The sequence below is a fragment of the Dunckerocampus dactyliophorus genome, chromosome 5, assembly GCF_027744805.1.
Source record: "Dunckerocampus dactyliophorus isolate RoL2022-P2 chromosome 5, RoL_Ddac_1.1, whole genome shotgun sequence".
Classification (NCBI taxonomy): Eukaryota; Metazoa; Chordata; class Actinopteri; order Syngnathiformes; family Syngnathidae; genus Dunckerocampus; species Dunckerocampus dactyliophorus.
Window position 1 is genome coordinate 28939552 of NC_072823.1, and position 27114 is coordinate 28966665.

Genomic DNA, 27114 nt, shown 5'->3' on the forward strand with positions numbered 1-27114 from the left:
CTTACATTTCACAGGTAGGTAAATGCTTATAAATAATAAAAAAATTGTTTAAAAAATAGTTACTTTAAATCTGGAAGCATCTTTTCATCTAAGTAGTTGTAAATTACCCCTTATTCTCCTTTAGATTTCCACACTGCATTGCTGAACTTCTAAAGCAATGGGTAGTAAATATGCGGAGAGACAGGTGGATTCCTGCAGCCAGATCGCAACTCTGTTCAAGTCATTTCACCGAGGAGAACTTTGACAGGACGGGCCAGACTGTTAGATTACGACAAAATGCAGTTCCAACAATATTTGACTTTCCTGATCATCTTCTAAAGGTATGCTAGCATTTAACTTTCATACTACGGAGATCCTTATCATAACAAATACCTCGTGAACACTGAAATTGACTTGTTATGCATTGTAATGTCACACCATAGAGGTAGAAAAAACCTTAAACTGGAGAGAAATTTTAAGATTTGGGTCTAGTAAATTTACTCTGTTTCAACTGAATTTTTGTTAATTGGTGTTAATTTTTATACCGAAACATAATAACTGTAGTGAATGAAGATACATGTATGTGTATGCGTGTGTGCTTTTTTGGGTGAAGCAAGATGTCCGACCAATGGCTTCATGCGGTCAGCAGGGACGCCCCTTCCAGTAGTATAGAGTTCAGTGGTTGAATCTCATCATAAACACTAACCCTCCCCTTCCCAAATTAAACATGTGGATAAGGTGGGCTGAAAACTCCTCTCTTACAGAGCGTGACTGGAAGCTAGTTGGGTTAGATTAGTTTAACAGAGCGTGCTAGTGCTGTGTGTCTGCGACTCAGGCTGTGTGAGCGTGTTTAAAACGTGTTTTGTTTTAGCGCTTGTTAATGTAAGCCAGCATTTTTGGCGTTGTGTAAGTTCTGAGTGAAATAAGGATAAGAGGCATGTTTATTCTTGCACCAGATCGTCGGAACCGTCAAAAGACAACAACACACACACACAACACACTTCCGGCCTTCAAAATATAGAATCTGGGATAACTTACAAGCAAAGTTTACAAGTTTACAAGCGTACCAGGCGACTTGACTGCAAAAAGCTGTCGGACAAAGTTGTTCTCTGTGTTTGAGGGTTGCAGTAGACCTTATGATGGCACTATGTTTTTATGTATAAGTGCACATGTGTACGTTGTTTAACTGTTAATAAAATTGTGTTATTTAAGAAATTTCATATTGCCCCTAAATTTTTTCAGTGCTACTAATTTTTTCATTCAGGAGCACCTGTGAAATATGTTATCTCTTCCTTACTACGTCAGCGGCAGTGCTGCTTACAAGAAGTTGTCAAAGTCTGCGCCGTGCTTCCCGCGGTGGGTCTTTATCGTTTGAGAGTGCAATTACATGACAAACATGTTTAGAGAGAGCGGCTGTGCACCGACTTTACATCCTTGTAGCTGTTAACAAACAGACATAGAACTCCGAACTCGCTAAACAGAATGTAATGGAAATCTTTGTAACTGCGATGCTGACTGATAGCATACGCAGCGTATAAATATTCTGATTACAGACAAAAAGTTCAAAGATTGACACTTTGAAGGCTTCACCCCCACCTGATTGTTGACTGTCCCAGAACAAGATGTGTCTTGGGAGAACAGAAAGCCAAATGATATCTTCCAAGCTGAGTGCAAAGAACGTTGTGTTCTCAACACAATACAGTATGTCTCATCTTGCGGGGTTACTCTTTCAGACTGGCGATTAGCGAAAACCCATGAGTAATTGATACGCTCACCCACAGTCCTGTGTCCGAGACGCAATGGAGTCTGAAAAGACAGAGTAAACTCACTATCCATGCATACTCATTTTTCCCATGTAAACCATACTGTCCATTGTGTACTGTACAACTTGTGTTTCAAATCAAAGTAACTAGCAAAATAAAGCTTTTGTTGTCAGCAGACGAGACCAGCGCTGTTTCAACCCTATGCGCATCTGCTCGGCGCAGATGCGATCCCCTGTACAACGTGTCGCGACATGCTAATTTAGCCCCCACCAAAACGACTAGCCAGCCACCGCGGATTTCATTTCAACAATTAATTTCAACAATTAAAGATAATAACTTCATATTAATTACAGCCATGTTCCCACTGCTCGATGCTGTTTTCATTCGTGTCGATGGTGTTTTAAAGTTGAGCGGATGTGCTGTAATGAATAAACAACATGAGCGGCGTTAAACTGGTGGCAAACAGGTGTGAAGTATGTGTAAACTGTGTGGGGCAGCATATGCATAACTAGTCGGGAACACACCGCAAGCTATGCGTAATGCGTGTCTTATTCACATGAATGGGTTAACTTTTCCGCCACCTCCTCCTCGTGAATTTCTGTTCATAACTCACAGTTAATCATAATGCCCGACGCGATGTCTTCTCGTCAGCAATTATCTCTCCCACACTGTCCATGCCTCTTTTTTTTCTAGTTTATTCCTTCCTGCTCTTTGCGCATTCTTTTTCTGCAGCTGCAAGATAATATAGACTTTCTTTTCTGCAATGAGACATCTTGTAGGTTGCCTAGCTTGGATTGATGCCTGCTGTTGCATGGTGTCACGTAGGACACACTATACAATGCCACGGCACCTTCACTCATGTGGGAGCAATGCGTGTGGCGTGTACAATTGATGCGCACATAATAGAGAACCGGTGTACAGAGCAGGAGGAGCCACCTGGTGTGGCCCAGCAAGGTGCACTGTATTCGGGCACCTGCTCCAAGCAGCCAGTGTGATGCCGCAGAGGTCTCTGGGAAACCTTTTGCACTTTTCAAAAGCTGGCGTTTCAGGTTGCTGATTTTTTGTGAGTTTTTTTGTGTTTTTTGTGTGCTCGATGTTTTTTTCCCCCTTCATCGCAGAACATTTGGTCCAACTATCATGCGAAATGTCTTCCTCAGAATGTGAAGCGTTTGTTTGCAAGTGAGCTCAGGGGATACAACAGGCCGGAGAAAACATCACAGGCAGGAGAAAAAAGGAGCGCTTGATTTGCTCACTCACTCTCGCAGCACGGGTAATCTCGCCTCACTGGAGCGTCTTTTTAAGTGATCAGTTATCGGAGCTATTTTTAATGTTATCTGATTTATTGGTATGACATCATAAATCGACCCCATAATAATTATGGTGCACTCTTTCTCTGTAGTTTTTTCAGTGTCGAAAAAACCCCACTTAAAATGATTTATACAACCAGGAAAAGTTGGCGTAGAATTTCTCCACTTCGCACAATGGCTATGTTATTAGAATTAAATAAAAAAATCAATTATGTTGTCATTTCTTGAATCTCACATTTTTTGGGGGTGGGGCAGTGAAGTATATTGCACACGTGTGCACGTTCTGTAACAGCTGTAAAATAGGTCAACTGATGATGTTCTTTGCACATGCATGGTACAAATTGGGTTGCCTGATGCGTGACTGCCAAAAAATAGGTTGACAAGCTGCTGACCGCGTGTAGACGCATTTTGCACATATACAGCACGGATCATGTTTGCGGTGCGGCTCGAGTGGTGACAGCAGGGATTAAAAAATACGTTGAATGACAGTCGCCATTTTGTTATGCTCAGAAGGCATCTGCGACGAAATCTTATTTTTCTCGAGTAAGCAAGGAAGGGAGAAGGTTAAAACTTATTGGGCTGGGGGGAACATTATCAGCTCTGTGCTGTAGAGGTGATAATGTTCCCCATCAGCCCACAGGCCAAAGACAAAGAGCATAAACACCTGAGGGATACCCTCAAAACCGGTGGTTACCCCAGCTGGTCGTTTGTAAAAAGTGCATCTTGTTCCAGAAAGAACAAAAGTACAGTGGATGAGGAAGAAAAGAGTAGCAGACACAACAACATTGTCATCCCATATGTCTGAGGTCTACCTGAGAACTCAGAAGGATTGAGACAGAGGTTTGAGACACTTTGAGACAGGGGTTGCGATGTAGCAAAGTAATTTATCTTGTTTATTATGTATTGTGTAAAACCAAGACAGGAACAACATGAAATTTAAAAGCATAAAATGAATACAGAGCCACCATCCAGCAGTACCAGCCAGGGGTTTGTTTTTCAGAGAGAAGATTATACGTGCAGTTTGATGTGTGTGGTAACAGGCAGTATGCTAGCGTGAATTCACTTGACATTGTGCACGGAATAAATATGCACATTATCACTCAATAAGGTCATCAAAACTTACCTTTATGCATTCACACATAGTATCAGCATTTGGGACCAAATAGGAGGTGAAAGAAAACCGGTAGAAATGGAATATAGTCTATCTGTGCAGGGTGGGAGAAGGGTGGCACACACACAAGGTAAGGTGGTAAGTGGGACAGAACAAATAACATACAAGTCTCTATTTTTGATGCACGGCTTGCTCCCTTCCTCCCTAACCCTCCCCCTCTCTCTTCAATTGCCATTGTTCACTCCCCGAGAATCCTGATCTGCATCATTTTATGAAGATGCCAATTACTCTTATTTTTTTAACCTGTCCTTTCCAGCATCTTAGTCATGAGGTATGAGTGAACTATGATTATTTTGCCAGTACAGTTTTGCAGGTGAGTGTGGTATACTCCTCCTGGTCAATTGCTTTGCAAATTTATTGTTAACACCACTGAACAAAACATGGTTAGAGGGATGAGAGACAAAGAAGAAAGCGAGAGAAGAGAGAAAAGACACGTCATTAACTCAGTCAATGGCTGGGATCTGTGGTCAATTTTCCTCAAGTTGTGAACTGGTTTTGACTAGGGATCAGGGTTTTATTCTGGTGATTCTAATTACCGATCACTGATCACCCATGAGTAAAATCGGCCAATACCAATACCGATCACATTGCAAGTGTGAATTTTTAAATATATTTCTGATGTGTGCTATTGGCCAGGGGGGCCATATAAGGAGAAAAGTTAGGACAATTCTACGGTCCCCTGACTGCTAGGGGGCCCAAAAAAATAGGTAATTATTAATAAATAAAGGTGATTTGTTTTTAGGAGGGCCAGAATTCTTGGTTGCTCCCCTGCTATTGGCTATATGATATGAAAAAGGGAACCATAAAATCACCTTTGTTGAGACAAAACCATATTTGACTTCCTTTTTCAGGAGAACATACAGTATATCACTGGTGAAAGTTACAGAGGATGAGATGCCTTCTTTGAGGAGACTTTGGATGCGAGAGTACATAGTTTGATGGCGTTCTAGCAGGACTTCCATGTATCATGCAGCGGGGCTCCAAGTGAGAGAGCAGTCGGCAAACCCGGTGTCTTCCACGGCTGAGAGAGGCTGCTCATCTCATCCGATGAATTCAATTATTTTTCGGGTTATTTGCTTTAGAGTTCTGATTGTCACACACATACGGGCGAGCCTTGTTTGCAGCTCTTTGGCTACATTTTTATTATTTTTTTGTTTGGCTACATTAGCTGCCGTTTGACTGATGATCACATCGTGAACTTCGAAAACTCACCATACTCCGTCAAGTGTTTGTTCTTCAAATGCCGTATTAAATTAAAGCCTTTTAACGTGCTACCCCTGCGAGATATTTTTGGTGGCATGTTTTGCAGGGTGCAGAATTTATATCACTCTCACAAACGGCAGGTAAGCTCCACATGGCAGACATGTTTAATTTGGGTTTGGCACATCTGGGCAGTGTTGAGGAAAGTGGCAGGGAGACGCTCTGTACAGGCTGCATGCTGCAATGGTACGAGCCACAGGTGATGGGCTTTTGTGGTCAGCATTAAAAGGCATTTATTGGCATATGCGGATCGCGTGGTTTTTCGTTGAAATCGGACGACTTTGATCGGCGCATCCCTAGTTTTGACAATTGTGTTTGTGCAGATGCACCAATTACTCTTTTGACCATGATGTGTATCTGGGACTCTTGGTCTAGATCGGTTTTCTAACACATCCATCATTGTCCTGTACCAGGTTTCCTGAAGTTGTTCGCTGACTTTTTTTGTATTGGAAGCGCTACATACCTTTTGGACCATGCTCAGAATCTGAGACTCTCGATCCATATCATTTTTGTAACACATCTGTGGTTGTCCTGTTTCAATTTTCTTCAAGTTGTGAACTGGTTTTGACAATTGCGTCCGTGTCAGATGCACCAATTACTCTTTTGACCATTATCTGCATCTGGGACTATTGATCTAGATCATTTTTGTAACATATCTATGATTGTCCTGTACCAGGTTTCCTTAAGTTGTAGACTGATTTTACCAATTTTTTTCTCAATTGGATGTGCTATATACCTGATCAAAATCTGGAAATCTTGATCCACATAATTTTTGTAACATATTTGTGGTTGTCCTGTGTCAATGTCCCTCAAGTTATGAAATGGTTTGGATGAATGTTTGTGAGTCAGATTCGCAGAATACCTTTTGCCACTTGAGCCACATACTTTGAGGTGGCTGTTCTTTGTCATTTGTCCTTAAGCTGTGAAATGGATTTGACAATTGTGTCCGTGTCAGATGCATCTGGGACTCTTGATTTAGATTGTTTTTCTAAACATCCCAGTTGTTAACTGATTTTTTTTTTTGTATCTGATGCACTGCATACTGTACCTTTTCAACCATGGTCAGACTCTAGGTATCTCGATCCATATCATTTTTGTAACACATCTGTTTCCTCAAGCGGGGAACTGCTTTGTACAAATGTTTGCGAGTCAGATGCACAGCATTGTTTCGACCATGACCAGAATCTGTCTAAAAGTTCTGAGACATTTCAGTGTATAGTTTCAGTCTGCTCCCAGGATGAATGGATTCACATTGGTTAGGATCCTTATCCAGCATTGTATTGTTCATCCAAATTAGCGTCATTTGGCGTTGGTGGAGATCTGTGCTAGACTGAATGCCATTTTCATTTTGTGTAGTTTCGCACCAACATTTTGTGCTAATATCCTGTGAATAAAACCTACCCACGACGATAGTAATTAATGAAATGTTCATGAAAACCCATAGACCATCATACCAAGGATCAAGGTATCTGTCCGAAGCGCAGCAACACCAGAGAAAACAGCTTTTAGATCAGTGTCATCCTTCCAAACGTTCTTTAAAAGATCTGGGCGCAGACGGCTTAAAACAGTGTTGTTTCGAGACAGTCATTTTGTCTCCCGTCTCCCTCTTTGCCGGCTGATGTCATCTAAACTGAGGCAGCGAGCGCCCCCAGCAGGGTAGCGTCTCTGTGAAGGCGGGGCGTTTGATGTCCTCTGCGGAGACTTAAAAAACAGTGATCACAAGTGTTGCCTCCACGCAGGTAGCGAGGGGGAAAATGAAGCTCCCTGGGCTTTTAGCTGCCGATCTCTCTTATTATTCATCTGCGCCTTCCATGCATGTCCACGCCATTGCTGAGCACACACGCGTACGGAGAAGGTGTTATTTATGGCAGCGCTCGCTTCCTTGTTTGTGTTGGTTCATGGTACAGGCGCAAGGGTGAGGCCTTGTTTGGGATGGAAATAGACGGCGAGCGAGCAGGATGGGAAATGTAAAGAGAAAGTGCGAGGGATGGAAGGTAGCGCTGCTATCTGCCAGCTGTGCTGATTTAACATCTATGGATGCTGGGGCGGGCTACGGCACCGGCAGACGGGCTCACGATGACATTCCGGCGCTCATTAGAACATTTCCATGGCAGTGCCAGACCCGCCAACATGTACGTATTTCCCGACACGCTTTTTGACCCTTGAATACGCTCCAGGCAAAAGCATTCCCCACTTACAGTTTGGAGGTCAGACGTAAACCTCCAGAAGTCCATCCCTCTTCAAGTACTGCGACGCGGAGCCTTTAAGCTGTGATTGGTCGGCATGTAGAACATTAGTTCCCGACCTGTTCAGACGGTGGACAGCCCACCTCCACCAACACCTTCTCCTATGATTTTGGATCAATGTAATAAAAAAAAAAATCACAGTTTTAACTTGAATTACTATAATTTGCTTGCTACGTGGGAAGTTAATAAGCTAAATAGTGGACGAAAATTGTGGTTGCACACAGAGTTGACCCTGACGAACAGCTATAAAAGCGGTGGTGTTCAAAGTGCGGCCCCCGGTGCATTGTAGAAATAAAATTAAACAAGCGCTCTGTAGCTACACCTCCTTCTGCCTCCAGTCAGACCACAGAAGATATCAGCCTTTCTTTTGGGCAGGCAGGCAGCAGACCTGCCAACCTTGAATCAATTGAGTACATTTTTGGGGGTGCCTAAAAGCAAGGCAGATGTCTTCTGTGTTCTCACTGGAGGCAGGAGGAGATGTAGCTGCCGAGAGCTGGAAAAAGAGGACCTAGAGGACCATAGTGTGTGTGGCGGTTATTTACTCAACTGCAGAGAGTAGCAAGCATCAGTTTGTAGTAAGGTGTTTATCAGGTTGCTTTTTTTAAAAATCAGGCTTAATTACATAAAAAATTAGTACTAAAATAGATTTTGATGCTTTGTTTTCTTGTTTCTGATTTTCTTTTTTACTTATTACCCTTTTAAGTCCTAAAACAGCCATAAAAACAACAGACTAATATATTTTAAAAAATATTTTATCATATTAAATGACATCACAGTTTTTTTTTCTGTAAAATTCAAGTAAATAATCTTGTATTTTCCATATAATAAATGTTAAGAGGCTGGGGATTTTTTAAATGTCAGGCTTAAATATGCACGAAATTAGTTGTTCAACGGAAATGATGTCACTGCTGTTATTTTGTGAAATTCACATAAAGTGAGTTATTTTATAATAAATGTCCCATCTCGTGCTAAACAGTAAATATGACAGATTGTTAGGAGTGTAACCATTTGTTTATTAATGATTCGATTCGTATCACAATTCATGGTTGCACGTACGATTCAAGGACGATATTGGTTCTTGTACAATGATACGATCCGAAACGATTCGAACTTTAAATTAAACAAATTCAAGCAGTGTGACTGTGAAATAAATACCTGGATACTGGACAGTGCAGGTGAAGTTTCCTAGATTCCCATTGTTTTTTGTAAGGGAATCAGGTATAAATTAATTATGGATATAAACAAACAAGTAAACAACAATTAATGGCAAAGGCATTCACATTTTTTTTTAATTTTTTAAAATGTATTTTTTTATTTAATTTTAATTTTTTCTTTCCCACTGTCCTGTCCAGCCTTTAAAGCAGATAGAATTGTACATCTAAATGCCGTCAAGTGTTATGTTCGGCGGGCGTTGGACCCCAAATGCAGAGGTGGGAGGCAGGTGGACAGGTAAGCAAGTCTTTAATTAAATACAGGCTGAACAAAAGGCGATGGTGCGGGAGTCAAGGGGCTGAACAAAAGGGCACCATGAAGGAAGCACTTGAAAGTGAGCTGAGGGAGTTCTTGCCTGGAGAGCCGGGAGTACTGGGCACACCTCCTGGGAGACGCAGAGCATGCTGGACTTCAGGTTTGGGAATAAGGAGTCTGCCAGAACTGTAACAAGAAGATAAAGTCCAAAGAGCCAGAAAGACTGTCCGTGTACGTGGCACAAACCATTTGGGAATAATCCAGCGTCTCCCAGGTGCAATCCATCCGCTTAGAAGGATGTGCTGGCTCATCAGAGGCAGGTGCGCCCAGTAGTCCCGCCTCCAGCCGGAGAAAGGGCACCTGAAATGGGAAAGCACACTCCCAGGAGAAGGCAGGGAAAAACAGGCGGCAGGGACAGGAAGTGAACCCTTACAGTCAAGTGCTCAACAGATTTACTCTGCCAGGAAGAAGTGTGATATACAATTCCCCTGTTATACAGAATTTATTTGACTTTGATGCTTGTTATTAAGCAAATTTGGAGCGACCGGACCGGAGCAGAAGGGGACAGAGAAGAAGAGAAAAGGAAAAGGGGGGGCGCGCAAATAAATGTCTGTGACAACTATAAAGACAAATAAGGACAAAGGACAAAACAATATCATTTGAATAAAGTGAAACAACACTTCAGGTTAAATTAGTAATAAATGAATCAACAGATTAAATGAAATCCAGTCTGCGATTATGTCTATCTGATAAAACATGACTTGAACTTTAATTTGATACCTCATTCTCTTCTTTACCCCAAGTATTAAAGAAGTTAGAGCACATTTCATACCTGGAAATAGTGCCATTGGTTCGCGTTGCTTTAACATTGAGCCAAGACAAAAGCTGCGATCGACCCACGGACCTTGGCAAGTATTCAATCCAATTCAGTTTATTCATATAGCGCCGAATGACAACAGCAGTTATCTCATGGCACTTTACGCATGAAGGTCACATTCATAAATGAGTAGCACAACCATACTACAAAATATATAATAACTTAGGCTGTGACATTTCTTTTATACTGTACGTCAGAGTAACCATTTACATTTCTTTGATCATGAAAAACTCCGGGGAAGAAAATCAAGTGTTATAATTTTCATGTACTGATCCCTCGCACTCGCAGTGCAGCAGCACGCTGTTTTCGTTTCCACGCCACTACAAATTGCATGTACACAGTAATTCCGAGGCAAAATTAACAGCATTAACAGCAGCATCTCGCAGCATGATATTTTAAGGAAATTTCATCTGCAGATAGATATTCAAGTGAATTTATATCCTACATACCTTTGATCTTGTCCTGAAGCTCCGATCCATGAGTTGGAAAGGTTTCAAATTGGACTTAACTTTCGAGGCACTCGTATGACTCGATGTGGTCCAACACTCAGTATGAATCCAGTGTAAAGCGTGGCGATGACATCACAGGCGGACTGAGGTGTAGGGCGTCTGTAAAGAGTTTATTCAACTCCACATGTGCCAACCATACTAAACAACAACAGTCACCGTTACATGATGTCATCTGTTCGCCCCACTCAACAGGCATGACTACTTACATCAACTTACACCAACTCAAACTGTTACCCGAGTAACGTTTAACGTTTTTATCATTAAAAGTGCTAAAAAAACACACATCCATAAAAAGCCTGCCGAGCTTAAAACCAATGCTTTATTTCCTAGTATCGATGCAATGGATTTATTACCTTTTAAACAACGTTAGATCGATATATATGTCGTCCAGAATGGAAAATTGCTGAACACAGATCGATGTAGTGGGATCATACGAATATAAATTGATACATTGATGTAATGGATGAATCGTTACACCCCTACAAATTGTACTATTTTCTGCAAAGTAATACCCTGAAATTAGAAAATACATGATTATAAAGTGTGATTAAAATGAAAATATGTGTATTAAAATGATATTTTAATATTAAAATAATTATGTTTTAAAAACAATTAGATGCTTATTATTTTTGATTAGGGACTGACATTGATTGAAATATCTGAATTAAAAAAAAAGCTAGAAAAAATATTAAAAAATTAAAAAAATATTTAAAAATCAATTACCTGAAAGGTCAAAAAAGTCCCGTGGTTTCCAGAGGGTTAAGCAAACATGGTAATATAGCGGCAGCGTTAGGTAGTCAATGCAAGAAGTGAATGCCTGGTTAGCTTTTTGCTTTGTTTCAGCGTCCAAGTCTGCATTGAGCAGAAGGAGGAAGGTGGGGGTGGGGGGTGTTCTGTTGAGCGCACCCCTGCTGATGCTTTTTCAAGTAGCTGTCAGGGCTACAGTGCACGTAGCATTAGGAATAGCTGGACCTCTGGGATGGGCGTCATAGAGAGAAAAAAAAAAACGCCTCAGGCTACATTCCCCTCATGCCCCCGGTGCTACCACATCATGCCATCATTAGCACCACCCCCCACGCACCTACACCATTTAATATGTCTTTGTATGGAGGAAAAAGCACAAGAGCCACACCCAGAAGCAGCCCCTCCCCCCACAGTACACATTATTACAAACTCCTCCATGGCTTCAAGCGTGAGGACCAAACTCATTGGAGGTGTAAACATCACGAGAGCATCCTTTCAGTGTTGTCAAGGCTCCTCTGTAGTTGTATCTCAAAGTGTGTGCATGTGTGGGGGTGCATGAGTCCCTGACGGCATCGACTCTGAAGTGCTGCAGAATGGAGGAGACAAATTTATAATAAAACAGCTCGGTGTGCGCGTGCGAGAGCTCCTTTCTTGCTCTTCTGTGAGCCAGACAGGAAATATCTTTTAGTGACCAATGACTGAAATCTTTTGAAAAGGGTATAACCAAGACTTTTTATAAGTGCAGCACAGTCGCACTATTGCTCTCCTAATGAATTTAAATTGTTTTGGGAAAGAGCCACAGCCAAAATAGAGCACATAACGGCACTGTGTTTGCTTGCTTTGCTGTCTAGTTTGTGTTTATAAGTGCAACATCATATTATTCATGCCAAGCCAACCATAAAATACACAGAAATGTTATACGGGAGGCACTTGCAGTCCCGATGCATCCTGAAGGGGTCAGACGTGCGTGAGATGGGAGGTGCTTGTCACTGCCGTCCTTCCATAGAGGCTAAAGCCAGTGGGTTTTTTTGTTTTTTGTCTGCAGCGAGTCAAATGCATTCAAGATATTTTTATGTATTCCATAATGGCAACGTTAACAATATGACAACATCAGTTGGGCCAACTTAAGCGGGTTCCACTATAGTCCCCAATCTTGACTATGCTGAGTAGGGCTGAACCAAAGCAGTACCGTTCAGTTTAAGAGGTCCATATGTTTTAAAATCAGTATACATTTGGGACAACTAAAGACTCATCATTCACAGAAAACTTTGGAGGAAGGAGCCTTCTACTGTACATTTTGTGGCAACTTTGTGTGGCAGAAGTTGTTTCTGTAAGTGTTAGGTTTGACTTGGAGACCTGAGGTAGGGATGGCATCGATATCAGCTTCTGGTACCAGCATAATTCCCATATCGCAAAAACAACCTACAGAGGTTTCTGATCAATGAGCCACATCAGTGCTTAAATGTTGTCCACTGTGTTGTTGTCAGCAAACATAGCCAGAGTAGCCAGAAGTTAACGTAGTTAACGTAGCCAAAAGACTATCAGCAAACTTAGCCAGAAGAATATAAGCTAACATAGCCAAAAGAGTATCTGCAAATGCACCCAGAAGAATTTCAGGAAATGTACCTAAAATAATGTCAGAATATGTTGCCAAAAGAGTATAAGCAACCATAGCTAGAAGAATATAAGCAAATGTACCTAAAAATATCAGCAAACGCAGCCAAAACAGTATCAGCAAACATAGTCAAAAGAGTATCAGCAAACGTAGTCAAAAGAATATCAGCAAACATAGCTAGAAGGATATCAGCAAAGGTAGCCAAGAGTATCAGCGAATGTAGCCAGAAGAATATCAGCAAACGTAACCAAAAGAGTATCAGCAAATGTAGCTATAAGAATATCAACTAAGTTAGCCGAAAGAGTATCAGCAAATGTAGCTAGAAGAATATCAGCAAATGTAGCCAAAAAAAATCTGCAAATGTAGCTGAAGGAATATCCGCAAACATAGCCAAAAGAGTATCAGCAAACATAGCCGGTAGAATATCAGCAAATGTAGAAAAAAAATCAGCAAACGTAGCTAGAAGAATATCAGCAAATGTAGGCAAAAAATATCAGCAAACGTGGCTACAAAACCATCAGCAAATGTAACCAAAAGAGTATTGGCAAACATAGCGACAAGGATATCAGCAAACGTAACCAAAAGAGTATCATCAAATGTAGGTAGAAGACTATCAAGCGGATATGAAGTGGCTCACACCCAGCTCACACATTCACTGCCACACAAAACAGTCAGACTGAAATCAAATCAACAATTATGATAATGTAGTGCGATCGAGGTTTGTGCGATGGTAAGTGTTTGTATTGTCCGACTGTGTGTGAACCCAGGCTGAGTGCTTGTGTGTGCGGGGCTGCATGAGTGGAGACAGCTACTGTATGTCTGCTGATATTTTTCTAGCAACATTTGCTGATATTCCTTTGGCGTGGTTGCATATAAAACAAACAGAGCTGTGGTATTGGAATTGTATTTGTATTGAGATGGTATCAGAAGTGAAAATATTTGGATCGGTGCATCTCTAGGCTGAAGTTGAGCCATGGACCAGAATAGACACATCTGGACTGGTGTTGTGCTGCACAATATCCGCTCAGGGTGTGTTTTAGTGGGCTTTTGTGTTCTCCCTTCTTCTTTGAAAAAGTTTGCCAACCTTTCCAAACTGCTGTGTGACATTCTACCCACCATCCTGAGGTCAGAGTCTGTTTAGCCGGCTGCCCTAGGAGGCGAGTCTAATCATGCATTCACTGCGTGGGGCTCGGCGATATTTCCGCCGCGCGGTCAGGGCGACCGCTGTAGTGAGCTTTGTGCGTATGAATGTCAACCAACGCGGTCGCTGAGGAAGGAGATGCGAGGATTGCTGGCCGAAGCAGTCCTGGAGGTGCCCTTGGCTCCGTTTAGCGTTTGTTCCGGGAGAGTGGAGGCACAGCTTGGCACACGGACTGGCTCCAAATATTCAAGACTGTGCTCACCTGTGTGTGTTGACGCTAATGAAGGGTTTGGCGTTTGCTGCAGGTGGAACCTTTTATCATCACTATAATCCCCTTAAGGAGAAACGTTCTCCCACCGATCCAGCCCACACTCTTCCTCGTCTTTCACTCAGGCCGACACAAAGCATGTTGTTGGAAATATCTTCTGGTATTTATAGAATGAATGGCACGACGCAATAAAGAGTACACTCATCGTAGTCATGCGTTTTTTGTCATTACTTTGTGTTTACTTTGACCCTAGATTCTAAATTCATCTGTGAATCCATGATTAATGGATGAATTGTTTTTATTATTTAGAAATGTAAATATGCCGTGATTTGCATTTTTGCCTCTTTGCTCATATGCTGCTGACCAAACCACTGTTTGTTTTTGGTTCATATTCATTTGTTCCATCTAGGGCAGGGGTGTCCAAACTTTGTCCCGCGAGGGCCACATACTAGAGAAAAATGAAAGGATGCAACTTTGCCACTTGCCATTTTTTTTAATATTACAAATAGTTAAACTTTATTATTAAATAGTCTTATTCAATTTTCTTTTAGTAACATTATGGCTTTATACCCAGAATATTTTAACTTTATTACCATAATTAATAGTAACTTTTTTTCCCCAATGTTATTTAAAAAATGCAACTTTATTTTGTTTGTTCCTCATAATATTATGACATTAAAAAATAACATATTTCAGCTCTATGCTTCTAAAATGACATTTTTTCTTCCTCATAACATTATGAATTTATTCTCCTAAAATTACCACTTTCGCTCTTGTTGGAATACAATTTATTAATCCAATATGTTGACTTTATTCTTGTAAAATTGCAGCTGTTTTTGCCATTTCTGCTGTTTTCTATTTCAACTTTCTTCTTGTAAATGTTGTCTTCGTAATTATGAAATTATTCCCATAATATTTTCTCTCTATTCGTGTAACATTATAACTTTTTTCACAACCCATCCATCTATTTTCTATGCCGCTTCTCCTCATTAGAGTCCCGGGGGTATGTTGGAGCCTATCCCAGCTGACTTTGGAAAACAGCCACAGGCCACAATTTTGCTAACCCGAACCATAATAGAATTTGATTAATCGAAACAAGGAAAACTATAGAGCGGCGCTTCGAAATTGGTAACTTTGCTGTAGTTACCATGTAGATACTTAAGAGAGCTCAGAACTCCGCCAAGGCCAAACAACGATTAGGGTCGAACTGTGATTATGGTGTACCGTTACACCCCGGACAATGATATTTTTGCAGATTACTGCCCTAGTCCTGTTATAAATCTGGAGGGTAGAAATAAATGAATGTATCTGCACCTTTATCCAGATCCTCACCAAAATCACATAGAATTCAGTGGAAAGATAGAAAAATAATCCACCAAGTCAAAATAAAGACATTTAATGAATGCCATCGCTATTCCGTGCATGATGTATACTTTAGGACACGGTCTAGACCTGTTCTGTGTGAAAGGTGTTCTGAAATGACTTCTGTGTTGATTCCTGGGAACAAAAAAGTGTCCTTCTTTGGAACAAAGCGTGTGTGCTGCAAATAGAGGTAGAGGCGGAAGCAGTGTGTGAGAAAGGGATTGTTGCAAAGCCCGGTGTATCTGGACTCTCAAGCTGTGCTGCAGGGCACCTGCTCTAAATACCAAAATGTGCCAAGCGGCCGTCTAGTGTGGCGCTGCCAACTTGAGGACGCAGGGATGGGAGGGATGGGATTTCTTGCTGTGCGGCAATACTCAGGATTGGACAAATAAGAGCACATTGGACAGCAGGCAGGGAAATTGGTGTTTAACTATGAAAGTAATGTAAAATGGACCCTGGAGATCTTTGCCTACCATTTTTCTAACATATGCTTAAAAAGAGCAGAGCACTTCTGTCATATACCTCTAGAGGATTTTTGGCTACCATTTTTGCAGTATATGCTTACAAACAGCAGAGTGCTCCTCTCAAATAGTGGATCTTTGTTCCACAATTTTTGCAGTAGGTCCTTAAAAATGGCAACGTGCTCTTGTCATTTCGAGGATCTTTGACTGGCTTCTTTGTAGTCGTTTCTCAAAAACAGCAGAGCACTCGTGTCATATGAAGGATCTTTGCCTACCATTTTTTGCCATATATGCTGAAAAACAGCAGAGCGATCCTGTCATATAGAAGATCTTTGCCTAACATTTTCCCAACATATGCTTAAAAACAGCAGAGCACTTCTGTCATATAGAGGATCTTTGACTCACGTTTTTGTAATCAGCTCTCATCAACAGCGGAGTGTAGCTGTCATATAGAGGAGGTTTGACTACTGTTTTTGCAGTATATGCTTAAAAACTGACATGTAGAGCAGTGGTCCCCAAACGTTTTACAGTTGCATACCCCTTCAGACGTTAGACCCTACACCTGCCCCCTTAAAACACATAAACCTTTTTATCCTAATTAACTTGAAATATTGAACACAATGAATTGGTTAATTAATTTAATACTAATTCCGGGTCAAAAACCAGAGTTTTTTGAACGGTCACATTTTGATCAAGTTTCACGTGAGCACTGATCACTAGATAAGTAATCATCCTACATATCTTTTACTCTATAGTTTGATGTTGGCGGATTGAATTTGAGCTTCACTTTTTTGGTCCACTCACGGTGGCTATGGTTTAAGTCTGCATATTCCTTTCACACCAAATTGAAGGGGAAAGTTTAACAATCACAATGCACAAAATGATCATCAAACTTGCTTATTTGTTCATATGATGCACACAGAGCAATGGACAACTTCATGCTCTGTCCCCTTGCTGCTGTGTTCTCATTGCGGCGTGAGGCGTTCAGGCGCACTAATAATTGAGAGTGTTAGGCGCTAATTGTTTTGGAATTTGTATTCACGTACCCCCTATGACAATCAGCGTACCCACTTTGGGAACCCAGGATGTAGAGGATCCTTGGCTAGTGTTTTGTAGTCGGTTCTCAAACACAGCAGGGCACCCTTGACATACAGACTCGCATTTTTTGCAGTAGGTCATTAAAAACTGCAGAGTGCTGTTGTCTTATGGAGGATGTTTGACTCACATTTTTGCATTAGCTCGTAGCACAGCGCTCCTGTCATATAGAGAATTTTTGAGCAGCAGAAGGTCCTTTAAAACATTAGCGCACTGTCAAATAGAGGATTTATGACTAGTGTTAGAATACTGCTTGATACAGTATATGTTATGGTATAGCAGAATTAAGAAGGTTAGTGAGTGACTCAGTCCGTCCCATTGCGGTATTCTCACTATTAGCATTTCCTTATTTGCATATGACAAAATGACATGTAATCACACGAGAAATGTGCTCCTCCACTTGTGTGCTCTTGATCAAGACATCTCGTGAACGGTAAGATTGTTTTTGTTTTTCAGTTTCATTCATTTACAGTAATCTTATTTATTACCTTATTTTATATTGAAATGTTTCGCTACTATGTTTATGGTAACGTTTTCTTATATTTTCCCACCATATTTGGTGGACTTTGAATATTTTGAAGTGTTAAAGGGGTGAGTTTGGGAAGATCTTGGAACGGATTAGGCTATTTACATGTATTTTACGCTTCGTATAACATAAAAACCTCATAACATAAAGGTTTTAGGAAGAGGTTTTTTTTACGTTGTAAGGGCGTCTACTGTATATGGAAAGATTTCTTTCTGTCCCAGTGTGCAAAAATGAAAGCAAACCATTTTGGATACATGCCTCTGATGGGAGAAGTGACACGTGCTGATGTTTGTGGCGCCCCCTGTGGATTACACTCAAAATGTTTAGTAGGACATGCTAGCATACACGCACAAAATGTATGTTCTAAAAAAAGGAGACATATTGTGACCATCGATGCATTCCTTCATTTCACTCTCATCACTCAAACCACTCTCAACCACTTTCACTCTCATCGCTGAAAAATGCTTCCGCCCTCTGACCCCTTTAAGTCCCATTTGAGGCACACCCCCCCCAACACTCCCTCCAAACTGCAGATGAAAGTCATCCACTCGTAGATCAAAGCCTTCATGGCACCGCCCAATACTGGTGCTCCCTCCCCCCACCTTTGCCTCATCAACCTTCACACGGCGTGGGCCCGCCCTGACACCTGCTCCCGCCGTGCTGGTTCTCCCTCATGTCAGCATCCTCCATGTTTGTTCAATACATGCATGTTGTTTAGGTTGCTTTCAAAGCGCTTCAATGGAAATGGCATCCATTCGACACAGGAATGATTTGCTGTCCATTCTCCAGATTAGCGTGACCATTCAGTCATTTACATTTAGCTTGTAAGTGTGATCTGTTGATGCAGGAGATGCCATCGTAAGACCATCTGTCCTATCGCAGCCAATGGCGCTGCAATGTTGCTGCTCGTACTGCTTTTAGAAATGCATGAAACTGCATTGCAGGTATTTGACACCAATAATTCCCCTCCTGGGTTGCATCACTCGATTGGTTTGTTTACTTGGTTCATTGCCCTGTAGTGTGGCCTAATATTCACATGGTTTAAGATTTATGGACACTAGAATGGAATTTTAGGGTGCAGAGATCGGTCATGTAGGGGAGAAGCAGGTAGAGGTGGCTCGGGCATCGGGTCCAGATGCCTCCCGATAAGGTGTTCCAAGCATGCCTAGCTAGGTAGACTTCAGACACCCTGAGAGATTATTTATCTCTTGTCCCCACGGTGGAACTGGAAGACTGGGAAGTCTGGGCTTGTGTCCTGTGAATGCTGCCCCCTCAACATGGATGGAAAATGGATGGACAGAATGGAAACTCCCCAAATTCCTAATTGGAAACATGTATTCGTAATCAGATTAGTTGGTACAGAACAGTCCTGCGAGTGGAGGAGTCCAAGTACCTTGGGGTTTTAGTCACGAGTGTGGCGTGTACAGTGATGCGGACTCTTTATTGGCCCGTCGTAGTGAAAGAGGGAGCTGAGCTGAAAGGGAAAGCTTCCAATTTACCGGTCAATCTACATTCCTTATCCTCACCTATGGTCATGAGCTTTGGGTAGTGACCGAAAGGACAAGATCGCAGGTGCAAGTGGCCGAAATTAGTTCCCTCCGTAGGGTGGCTGGGCTCTTCCCTAAAGATAGGGTCTGCAGAACGACAGTCGAGAGTGCTATCCATTGAGCTAACATCCCAGACCGTTAACTTGTTGTCCATGATGACACTTCAGGTGTCAGAGAGGGAGTTTTGCCAACGTACGTCTGCTTAGTTGCACCAGCTGACATCCGTTACCTAGGGATCTGCGTCCACATGCAAACATAGGTTTTTGTCCCTAAAAACTGAGATTTTGGAAACCTCCAGCCAGAATGTAGAATCAGTGTTTGTGTGTGAACGGGGAAAACTGAGCCTTTTGGTTTGTCTCATAAGAAATATGCAACATGTTTTTAAACCATTTTGAACAGAACATGAAGTGATTGACTTACAGGTGTTACTGTCTATCTAAAAAAAATTCATGATGTTTCCTTGATGTTCAGCGCTCCTCTGCATTGAGAGGAGCCAGATGAGGTGGCTCGGGCATCTGGTCAGGATGCCTCCCGGACACCTCACGTCCAACTGGTAGGAGGCCTCGGGGTAGACCCAGGACATGTTGGAGAGACTAGGTCTCTCAACTGCCCTGGGAGGAGCTGGATGACAGAGTCAGGGAGCGGGAAGTCTGGGGTTCCCTGCTAACTGTGCTGCAAAGGCAAAGCTGTCAATTTAGCCGTGAATCTACGTTCCTACCCTCACCTATGGTCATGAGCTTTGGGTAGTGACCGAAAGGACAAGATTGTGGGTACAGTGAGTTTTCTCCATAGGGTGGCTGGGCTGTCCCTTAGAGATACGGTGAGAAACACTGTCATCCGGGAGAGACTCAGAGTAGAACCACTGCTCGTCTGCATTGAGAGGATGCAGATGTGGTGGCTTGGGCATCTGGTCAGGTTGCCTCCCAGACGCCTCCCTGAGGAGGTGTTCAGGTCACGTCTAACTGGCAGGAGGCCTTAGGGAAGATCCAGGAGATGTTGGAGTGACTATGTCCTCAACTGGCCCAGGATCCGCCTGGAGGAGCTGGACGAAGTAGCTGGGCAGAGAGAAGTCTGGGCCTCCTTGCTTAGGCTGTTGCCCTCGCGACCCAACTTTGGATAAGCTGAAGAAGGTGTTTGTTGGGCTGGTTTTAAAGATAATGTACACGTCATTGTACACATAACACTACATCACTACATTGATGAACAGATGCATGACCACGTCAGCTGTGGTCGCTTTGTCACCTTTCTGATTGGCCAAAATGCACATGACAGCCAGTGATTTTCTTGTTTTATGTGGACAGAGAATTGTGTGGACGAGGGACATGCATTTTTGGAAATATCCCAGTTGGTCTTAGATACAAGTGAGTCCAAATCTGAAGTAGAATGACACGCAAGAACAAAACTGCTTTATACCCTCTCAGACACTTCTTGCATTTGGCGAGGTTTTGCCACTACGTGTGCTCTTCCGTGGGCCCATCCCTCCACAACAGGGTCTTCATCACGGTGTAGTTTGCCGTGTCTTTGTGTTAACTGCTTCCTCTCATCATCTGCAAATAAAGCGAATCCACCGAGGACAAGCTGCCAACGACGGCAGCTTCCTGCACCGCCTAAACCCGCCTGCCCCGGCATCTTGCATGCATCCCGTGGCTGCAACGAACCCGCTGATGTGGCCGCTTCTGAGGAACGTCATCATTTATTGATGTTTCCATTAAAGCATTGAAGTCGGAATAGATTTGGAGAAGCAGAGCGGGTGGGAATAGCGAGCCTACAAGCAAACTGCGATGAAAAACCAACCCGTCCACACCAGAACCATCATCCCCTTTCACTTTTTCTTGGCTCCTGTTAGCGTGTTTGATCAAGGACGTCACTGAACAGTTTTTAAAATATTTCAATGTATATTATAATATTTTTCTTTTAACGCGTTGATTTCACATTTATGAATTCACATTCTTGCACGGTCACAATCAAATATTCACAAAAAAGACATGAGCCCATTTGATGGCACATTTCCTTTAAAAAAATGCCAATATACGCTAGTATCATAGGTCTTCGGCAATAAAATATTTTCTATAATTACCTCCCCGCACTCCACTCGTTTAAATAATATAAGGAGAACATTACGTTTGAATACACTTGCAGCTGGCAGGGTGCGATTGCTTTCATGACAGTCACGCAATCAACTCTATGACATGGAGATGAGGGAAAATAAGGAGAACATACAAACTACATGCATGGAACATTGACAGAACACACGGGTGTCCAAACTTTTTCCAGCGAGGGCCACATAGTGAAAAACTTTGCCACTTTGATATTTTTTCAAGCATATGCTCAGAAGTAGGGCTGTCATGAGACGAGGAAAACAGACACGCATGCACATGCAGTATATTCAGGCAAAATGATGGCGTACGTTGTCATTTAATGTGCGATTCATTCATTTATTTCTTATCGTGCCAGGCCTCGTGCCCACGAGACTCTTATTTTTCTGAATGAGAAATCGAGAAGTCATTTTTAATCTCACGAGATCTTGTGACAGCCGTACTAAGTAAGAAGTTATATTTATTTCCAGAAAAAAAAACTGCATTTCAGCTTTGTGATGTAGGTAAAAAAGCCTGTTATTAGGATCATCTTCAGTCTTTGTTGTTTTTGTTTGACCATTTTTGCTGTTTTTTTTAAATTTTCCAAATATATACATTTCAATTTCAATTATAATCCTCGTATATTTCCTCTTATATTTTCTTTTTTAATATTATGACTTTTTATGTGTGTAATATTTTGACTTTATTCCTATAATATTGTCATTTTACCACAACCTCATTTTTCAAAAATGACTTTATTATGTTTTTCATAATACACATATTTTTTCTTTAATTTATATTTCAACTCTATGTCATAATGTCTCTTACGAGTTTATTTTCATCAAATTGCAGCTTTTTCCTTTTTTCTCTTCATCTTTTTACTGCTGCTGTTTTCTTTCAATTTTCCAACTATGTCCAGCTCTTTCTTCTCATAAATGTTCTTCTTATAATTATGACTTTATTCCTATCATATTTTGACGTTATTCTCGTAACACAAAAATTACCACTTCATGGGTTTGTATGTTTGTTTTTCGTAATATCACGACGTCTCGTAAAAGTGTGACTTTGTCTCTTTAGATTACAACTGTTTAAAAAAATCGATTTTTACTTTTTTCTTGAAAAATGACTGCAGATTTTTTTGTGCCTTCTTGTAGCTTAAGATGCAGGTTTTAACTTCTTTTAACACTTAAAAATGTTGCTAAAAACATTGTACTCTTCAGCAAGGGTTTTATGAGGGAGTTCGTGGAACTGACTATTTTTGTTATTTATTATTTTGGGAAAAATGATGTTTGTTGTTGTCTTATTTTGCACAAACAGTGTTTGTTTGTGAAATGCATCCAGTGGCATCCTCGGCGTAACACACAAACTTGGCGTAACACTTCCTGTATCCGGTATGTGCGGTGGTCATAGTAAAAGCACGACGGAGCCCTAACTCATTCAAAAATCTCACCCAGTTTCCCCTGTGATAGCTTCACTGTCTAAAGCTGTACACACTACGTGTTTCTGTTGCACAACTTCGACACACAACTAGTGTTGAGAAGACAAGCCATGAGTATTATAATGATAAAAACAAAAGAGCAAGATTGTTACTTTCAAAAAGTTAGTTGTGATGATGATGGATGATTGAGGTATCCCATGAACGTAATAGCCACTTGGAGCTCTGAGCTAGCTAGATGGCGCCAGCCAGGCATGTAAACAAAAATGCCAGAAAGTGGATTGAGATTGAAACGTGAGCGACACACACGCTGGTATAGATAGGCTTCGCATGCGACAAGCTGTTGTCAATTCACTGCACATTTTACGGGCTATTGTTCATTCTCCCGTTAATAGGAAACAAAATGGAAGTCAACACAAGACGTGTCGCATATCTGCTCATATATGCACAAATGCCAGCAAGGCGGACAGGCGATTCGAGAATCGCTGACGTACATGAGTAACTTATCATTCCAGGCTGGTACATTCCCAAACAAAATGAAGACAGCTAAAGTAGTTCCAATCTTCAAAACTTGAGACAAACATCAATTTAGTTTCCTTATTACCACCATTTTTGAAAAGCTATTCAACAACAGGTTGGACAAATGTATTAATAAGAATGAATTACTCGCCGACAGCCAGTACGGATATAGAGCTAACATTTCAACTTCCTTGGCGCTAATCCAAATTACAGAAGCAATGACCAACGCTATCGATCGCAGGAAGCGCACAGCTGCTGTATTTATGGATCTGACAAAAGCTTGCGACACAATTGATCACAACGTTCGTCACTGTCACTGTTTGTTACAGCACCTGTTACTCACTGAGCTGCACTGCAAAATGGGACACAATAAATAGTTATGAGGGAAGAGCGGCTGCCGATACCGGTATGGGTTGATATCAGGAAGAAAGCCAGTGTCTCTAATTTTGCGCTCGTTGTTGTTGTTGTTGTTGTCACAAGGTGACTGCCTTGTCATTTATTTCCTTTTTTTTCCTTCATTTTTTTAGGTTCCTCCAGGGAAGCAAAAGCTTCCGTCGAGGCCTCGGAGCAAATTTTCCAGAAGCTGAGAGGCAAGAAGGAGTTCACCGTGCTGGTGACCCTCAAACAAGAGCGCCTCAACTCGGGGGTCATCCTATCCATCCATCAGTCGGAGAACAGGTTCACATTAACGTCGCAGTTTCTTTCACTTTTTCTGCAATGTTTCTTGTACTTGCCACACTGACAGTAAAGACGTTCTATTCTACAAGTACAAGTACACACTAGTGCTCGTCAACTAAATTGTTCTTCAGGCCACAGAGCGAGGATGGTATCCCTTGTTTTGTACAGTATATAATGTCAATGCAAAGCTCTGCTGTACTTTAAAATCTTTACTTTACCAAATGCTTACCAAAAACTGTTTTTAAGGACCAACTGCCAAAACACAAGGCAAAGATCTCGTATATGACAGGCGCACTCTGCTGATTTTAAGCATCTAGTCCCAAAATCGATAGTCAAAGATCCGTTAAATGACAGGATTGCTGTGCTGTTTTTAAGAACCTACAGTGCTGAAAAAATGCTGGGCAGAGATCCTCTACATGACATAACCACTCTGCTGTTTTGGAGAACCTCCTGCCAAATTCCACAGTCAAAGATCCTCTACTGTATATGCCAGGAGCACTCTGCTGTTTTAAGTAGCACCACAATGCTCCGACCTTTTCAACTGCTGTTTTTAGTGTAAGAACCTACTGCCAAAAAGTCAAAGATCCTCTATACTAAAGGAGCGCTCGGCTGTTTTTAAGCATTTGGTGCAAAAAGCGTGAGTCAAAGATTCTCCATATGACAGGACCACTTGCTGTTTTTATGAACCTAATGCCAAATTTCATTAACAAAGATCCTCTATACGACAGGAGCACTCTGCTGTTTTCAAGTACCGTCAAAATGCTTCAAAGTTTTGAACGGAACCCACACTCGTGTTTTTAAGAATCTGGTGCAAACACGGTAGTCAAAGATCCTCTATATGACAGGACCAAAAGTACCGCCAAAATGCTCAGAAGTTTTGAACTGAACTCACACTTTTTTATGCATCTAGTGCAGAAATGCTACAAAGATCCTCAACATGATAGGACCACTCTGCTGTTTTTAAGGACAGAATGCCAATCGAAGATCCTCCGTATGACAGGACCCCTTTTCTGTTTCGAAGAACCTACCGTCATAATCCATAGTCCAAGATCCTCTCTGTGACAGAAGTGATGTGCTGTTTTTAAGTACTTGCTGCCAAAATGTTAGCCCAAGATACTCCGTATGAGAGGATCTACACACAAAGCTCAAAGATCTTCAATATGACAGGAGTACTCTGCTGTTTTTAAGGACCTGCTGCCAAAGAGCGAGTCAAAGATCTTCTCCATCACAGGAGCGCTTTACTGTTTTTAACAATATACTGCCAAAATCCATAGTCAAAGATCCTCTATATCACAGGAGTGGCCTGCTGTTTTTAAGTACTGACAAAATGCTCCAAAGATTTGACCTGAACAGTTTTTAAGCAACTGGTGCAAAAACACGAGTCAAATATCCTCTACATGACATGAGCATGCGCTGTTTTTAGTGACTGCCAACTGAACTCATGTGGCGGATGTGATATCATTTGTGGGTGGATTTGCGTATCCCTGCGCTAATAATAGCTTGTGCACAAACCAAAGTAGAGCGTAATTACAGTAAGGCGGTGCATACCAGCACAATGTCTCACACATTGATTGGGGTTGGAATAGATTCATTTGCTGTTTTTTTATGTTTTACACTCCAGCCCGAATAAACAGAAATCCCACCCCCCTCCTGCCCCCATATGCTGATGTATTATTCACAGTCCATCAAGCAGCCAAATGCGGCGCTCGTAATCGTGGATGGAAAACTGATGAGACCTTAACTGCAGTTAGCGGGCCGATGTTTCCCATTAGAAGGAGGCAGCCGAGCCGCTGGGTGATCACAACACAGCCATCCCGCATAATGCCCCCCCTGCACCCGATTGAGCAGTTTGTACATTAAAGTAAGTCCATCCTGAGGAGACAGCGCTCGCCGGGATTTTAATGACCTTCCTCGGCGCTGATTAGCCTTCCCGGGAAACATTTGCTTGCAACAAAAGCATGAAGCAATTCCAAGGAGGAACGTGCGAAGAGTAAATCAATCGGATATGTCAGTCTCGTTTTTACACCGGCGTGCGTGTTTTTCCCCTGGAATCCTTGATGAAGCGTCTCCATTACTGTCACTCAGGGCAACCATCAAAACCCCGCATGAGGATTCGCTTTTGTTTTGCTGACGCAGCACTTAGAAAAAGCACGTTGTCGTGTTACGCTTGACTACCCTTGCAGATTACAATGTAAACGGCTGCCAGTCAAGGGATGCCTGCTCTCTTTTGGATGTTGGCAGGTTCCTGGAGCTGGAGAGCAGCGGGCAACGCAGCGAGGTGCGTCTTCACTACCGTACCAAAGGCCAGCAGGCCCACACCGAGGTGTTCCCCTACAGCCTGGCGGACAACCAGTGGCACAAAGTGTCTGTGGCCGTCAGCGCCTCTCATGTCATCCTGCACGTCGACTGCAACAGGTAAGCGGCGGGGGAGTTGAGTACATTGCTAGAGTGCCGCGATGGTGCCTGATGTGCTGCTCGCTAAATACAGGAAGAGCACACAGGTATGGAATCACAGGAGTGCCAAAATGAAAAGGGAATACGTGTGGAAATACAAAGAGAATCAAAAATAGAAAAATATACAAATGTAGTCATATTCTTTTTTCATTTTGTCATTGTTTTTTCTGTATTGTCTTTGTTTTTTCCAATTTGCCGTTGTTTTTCCTGTTTTGTATTTGTCTTTTCCACTTGCGTTTTGTCATTGCATTTAGTCATGACAAAGACAAAAGAATGATTTCTGTATTGTCTTTGTTTTTCCATTTTGGCATTGGATTTCCTGTTTAATCTTTGTCTTTTCCATTTGTGTTTTTTCATTTAGTAATGGCAAATGCAATACCATGCAAATGCGAAAGAATGACCCGGCCACATTCGGGGAAATTTAAATATGGTGGACGTGGACGAATTGAGAAGAGGTGTTCAACGAGAATTATGAGCAGTTGCTCGGTTGGTGGAAGATGTCATGGAAAGTTTTTATAAAAAAGTCTTTAAAGTCCATCCATCCGTTTTCTATACCGCTTCACCCTCATTGGGGTCGCGGGGGCATGCTGGAGCCTATCCCAGCTGACTTCGGGC

The 27114-nt window shown here is 41.9% G+C and overlaps 1 protein-coding gene across 2 annotated transcripts in view; it reads left to right on the plus strand.

The window, feature by feature from the left end:
* The window catches only part of nell2a (neural EGFL like 2a), a 181241-nt gene that overhangs the window by 3041 nt on the left and 151086 nt on the right, over positions 1 to 27114 (plus strand). For both annotated transcript variants that reach the window (XM_054776840.1, XM_054776841.1), the window contains exons 3-4: positions 23895 to 24045; positions 26287 to 26460. In XM_054776840.1, coding sequence (XP_054632815.1) covers positions 23895 to 24045; positions 26287 to 26460 — 325 coding nt within the window. The remainder of the gene's footprint in view (positions 1 to 23894; positions 24046 to 26286; positions 26461 to 27114) is intronic.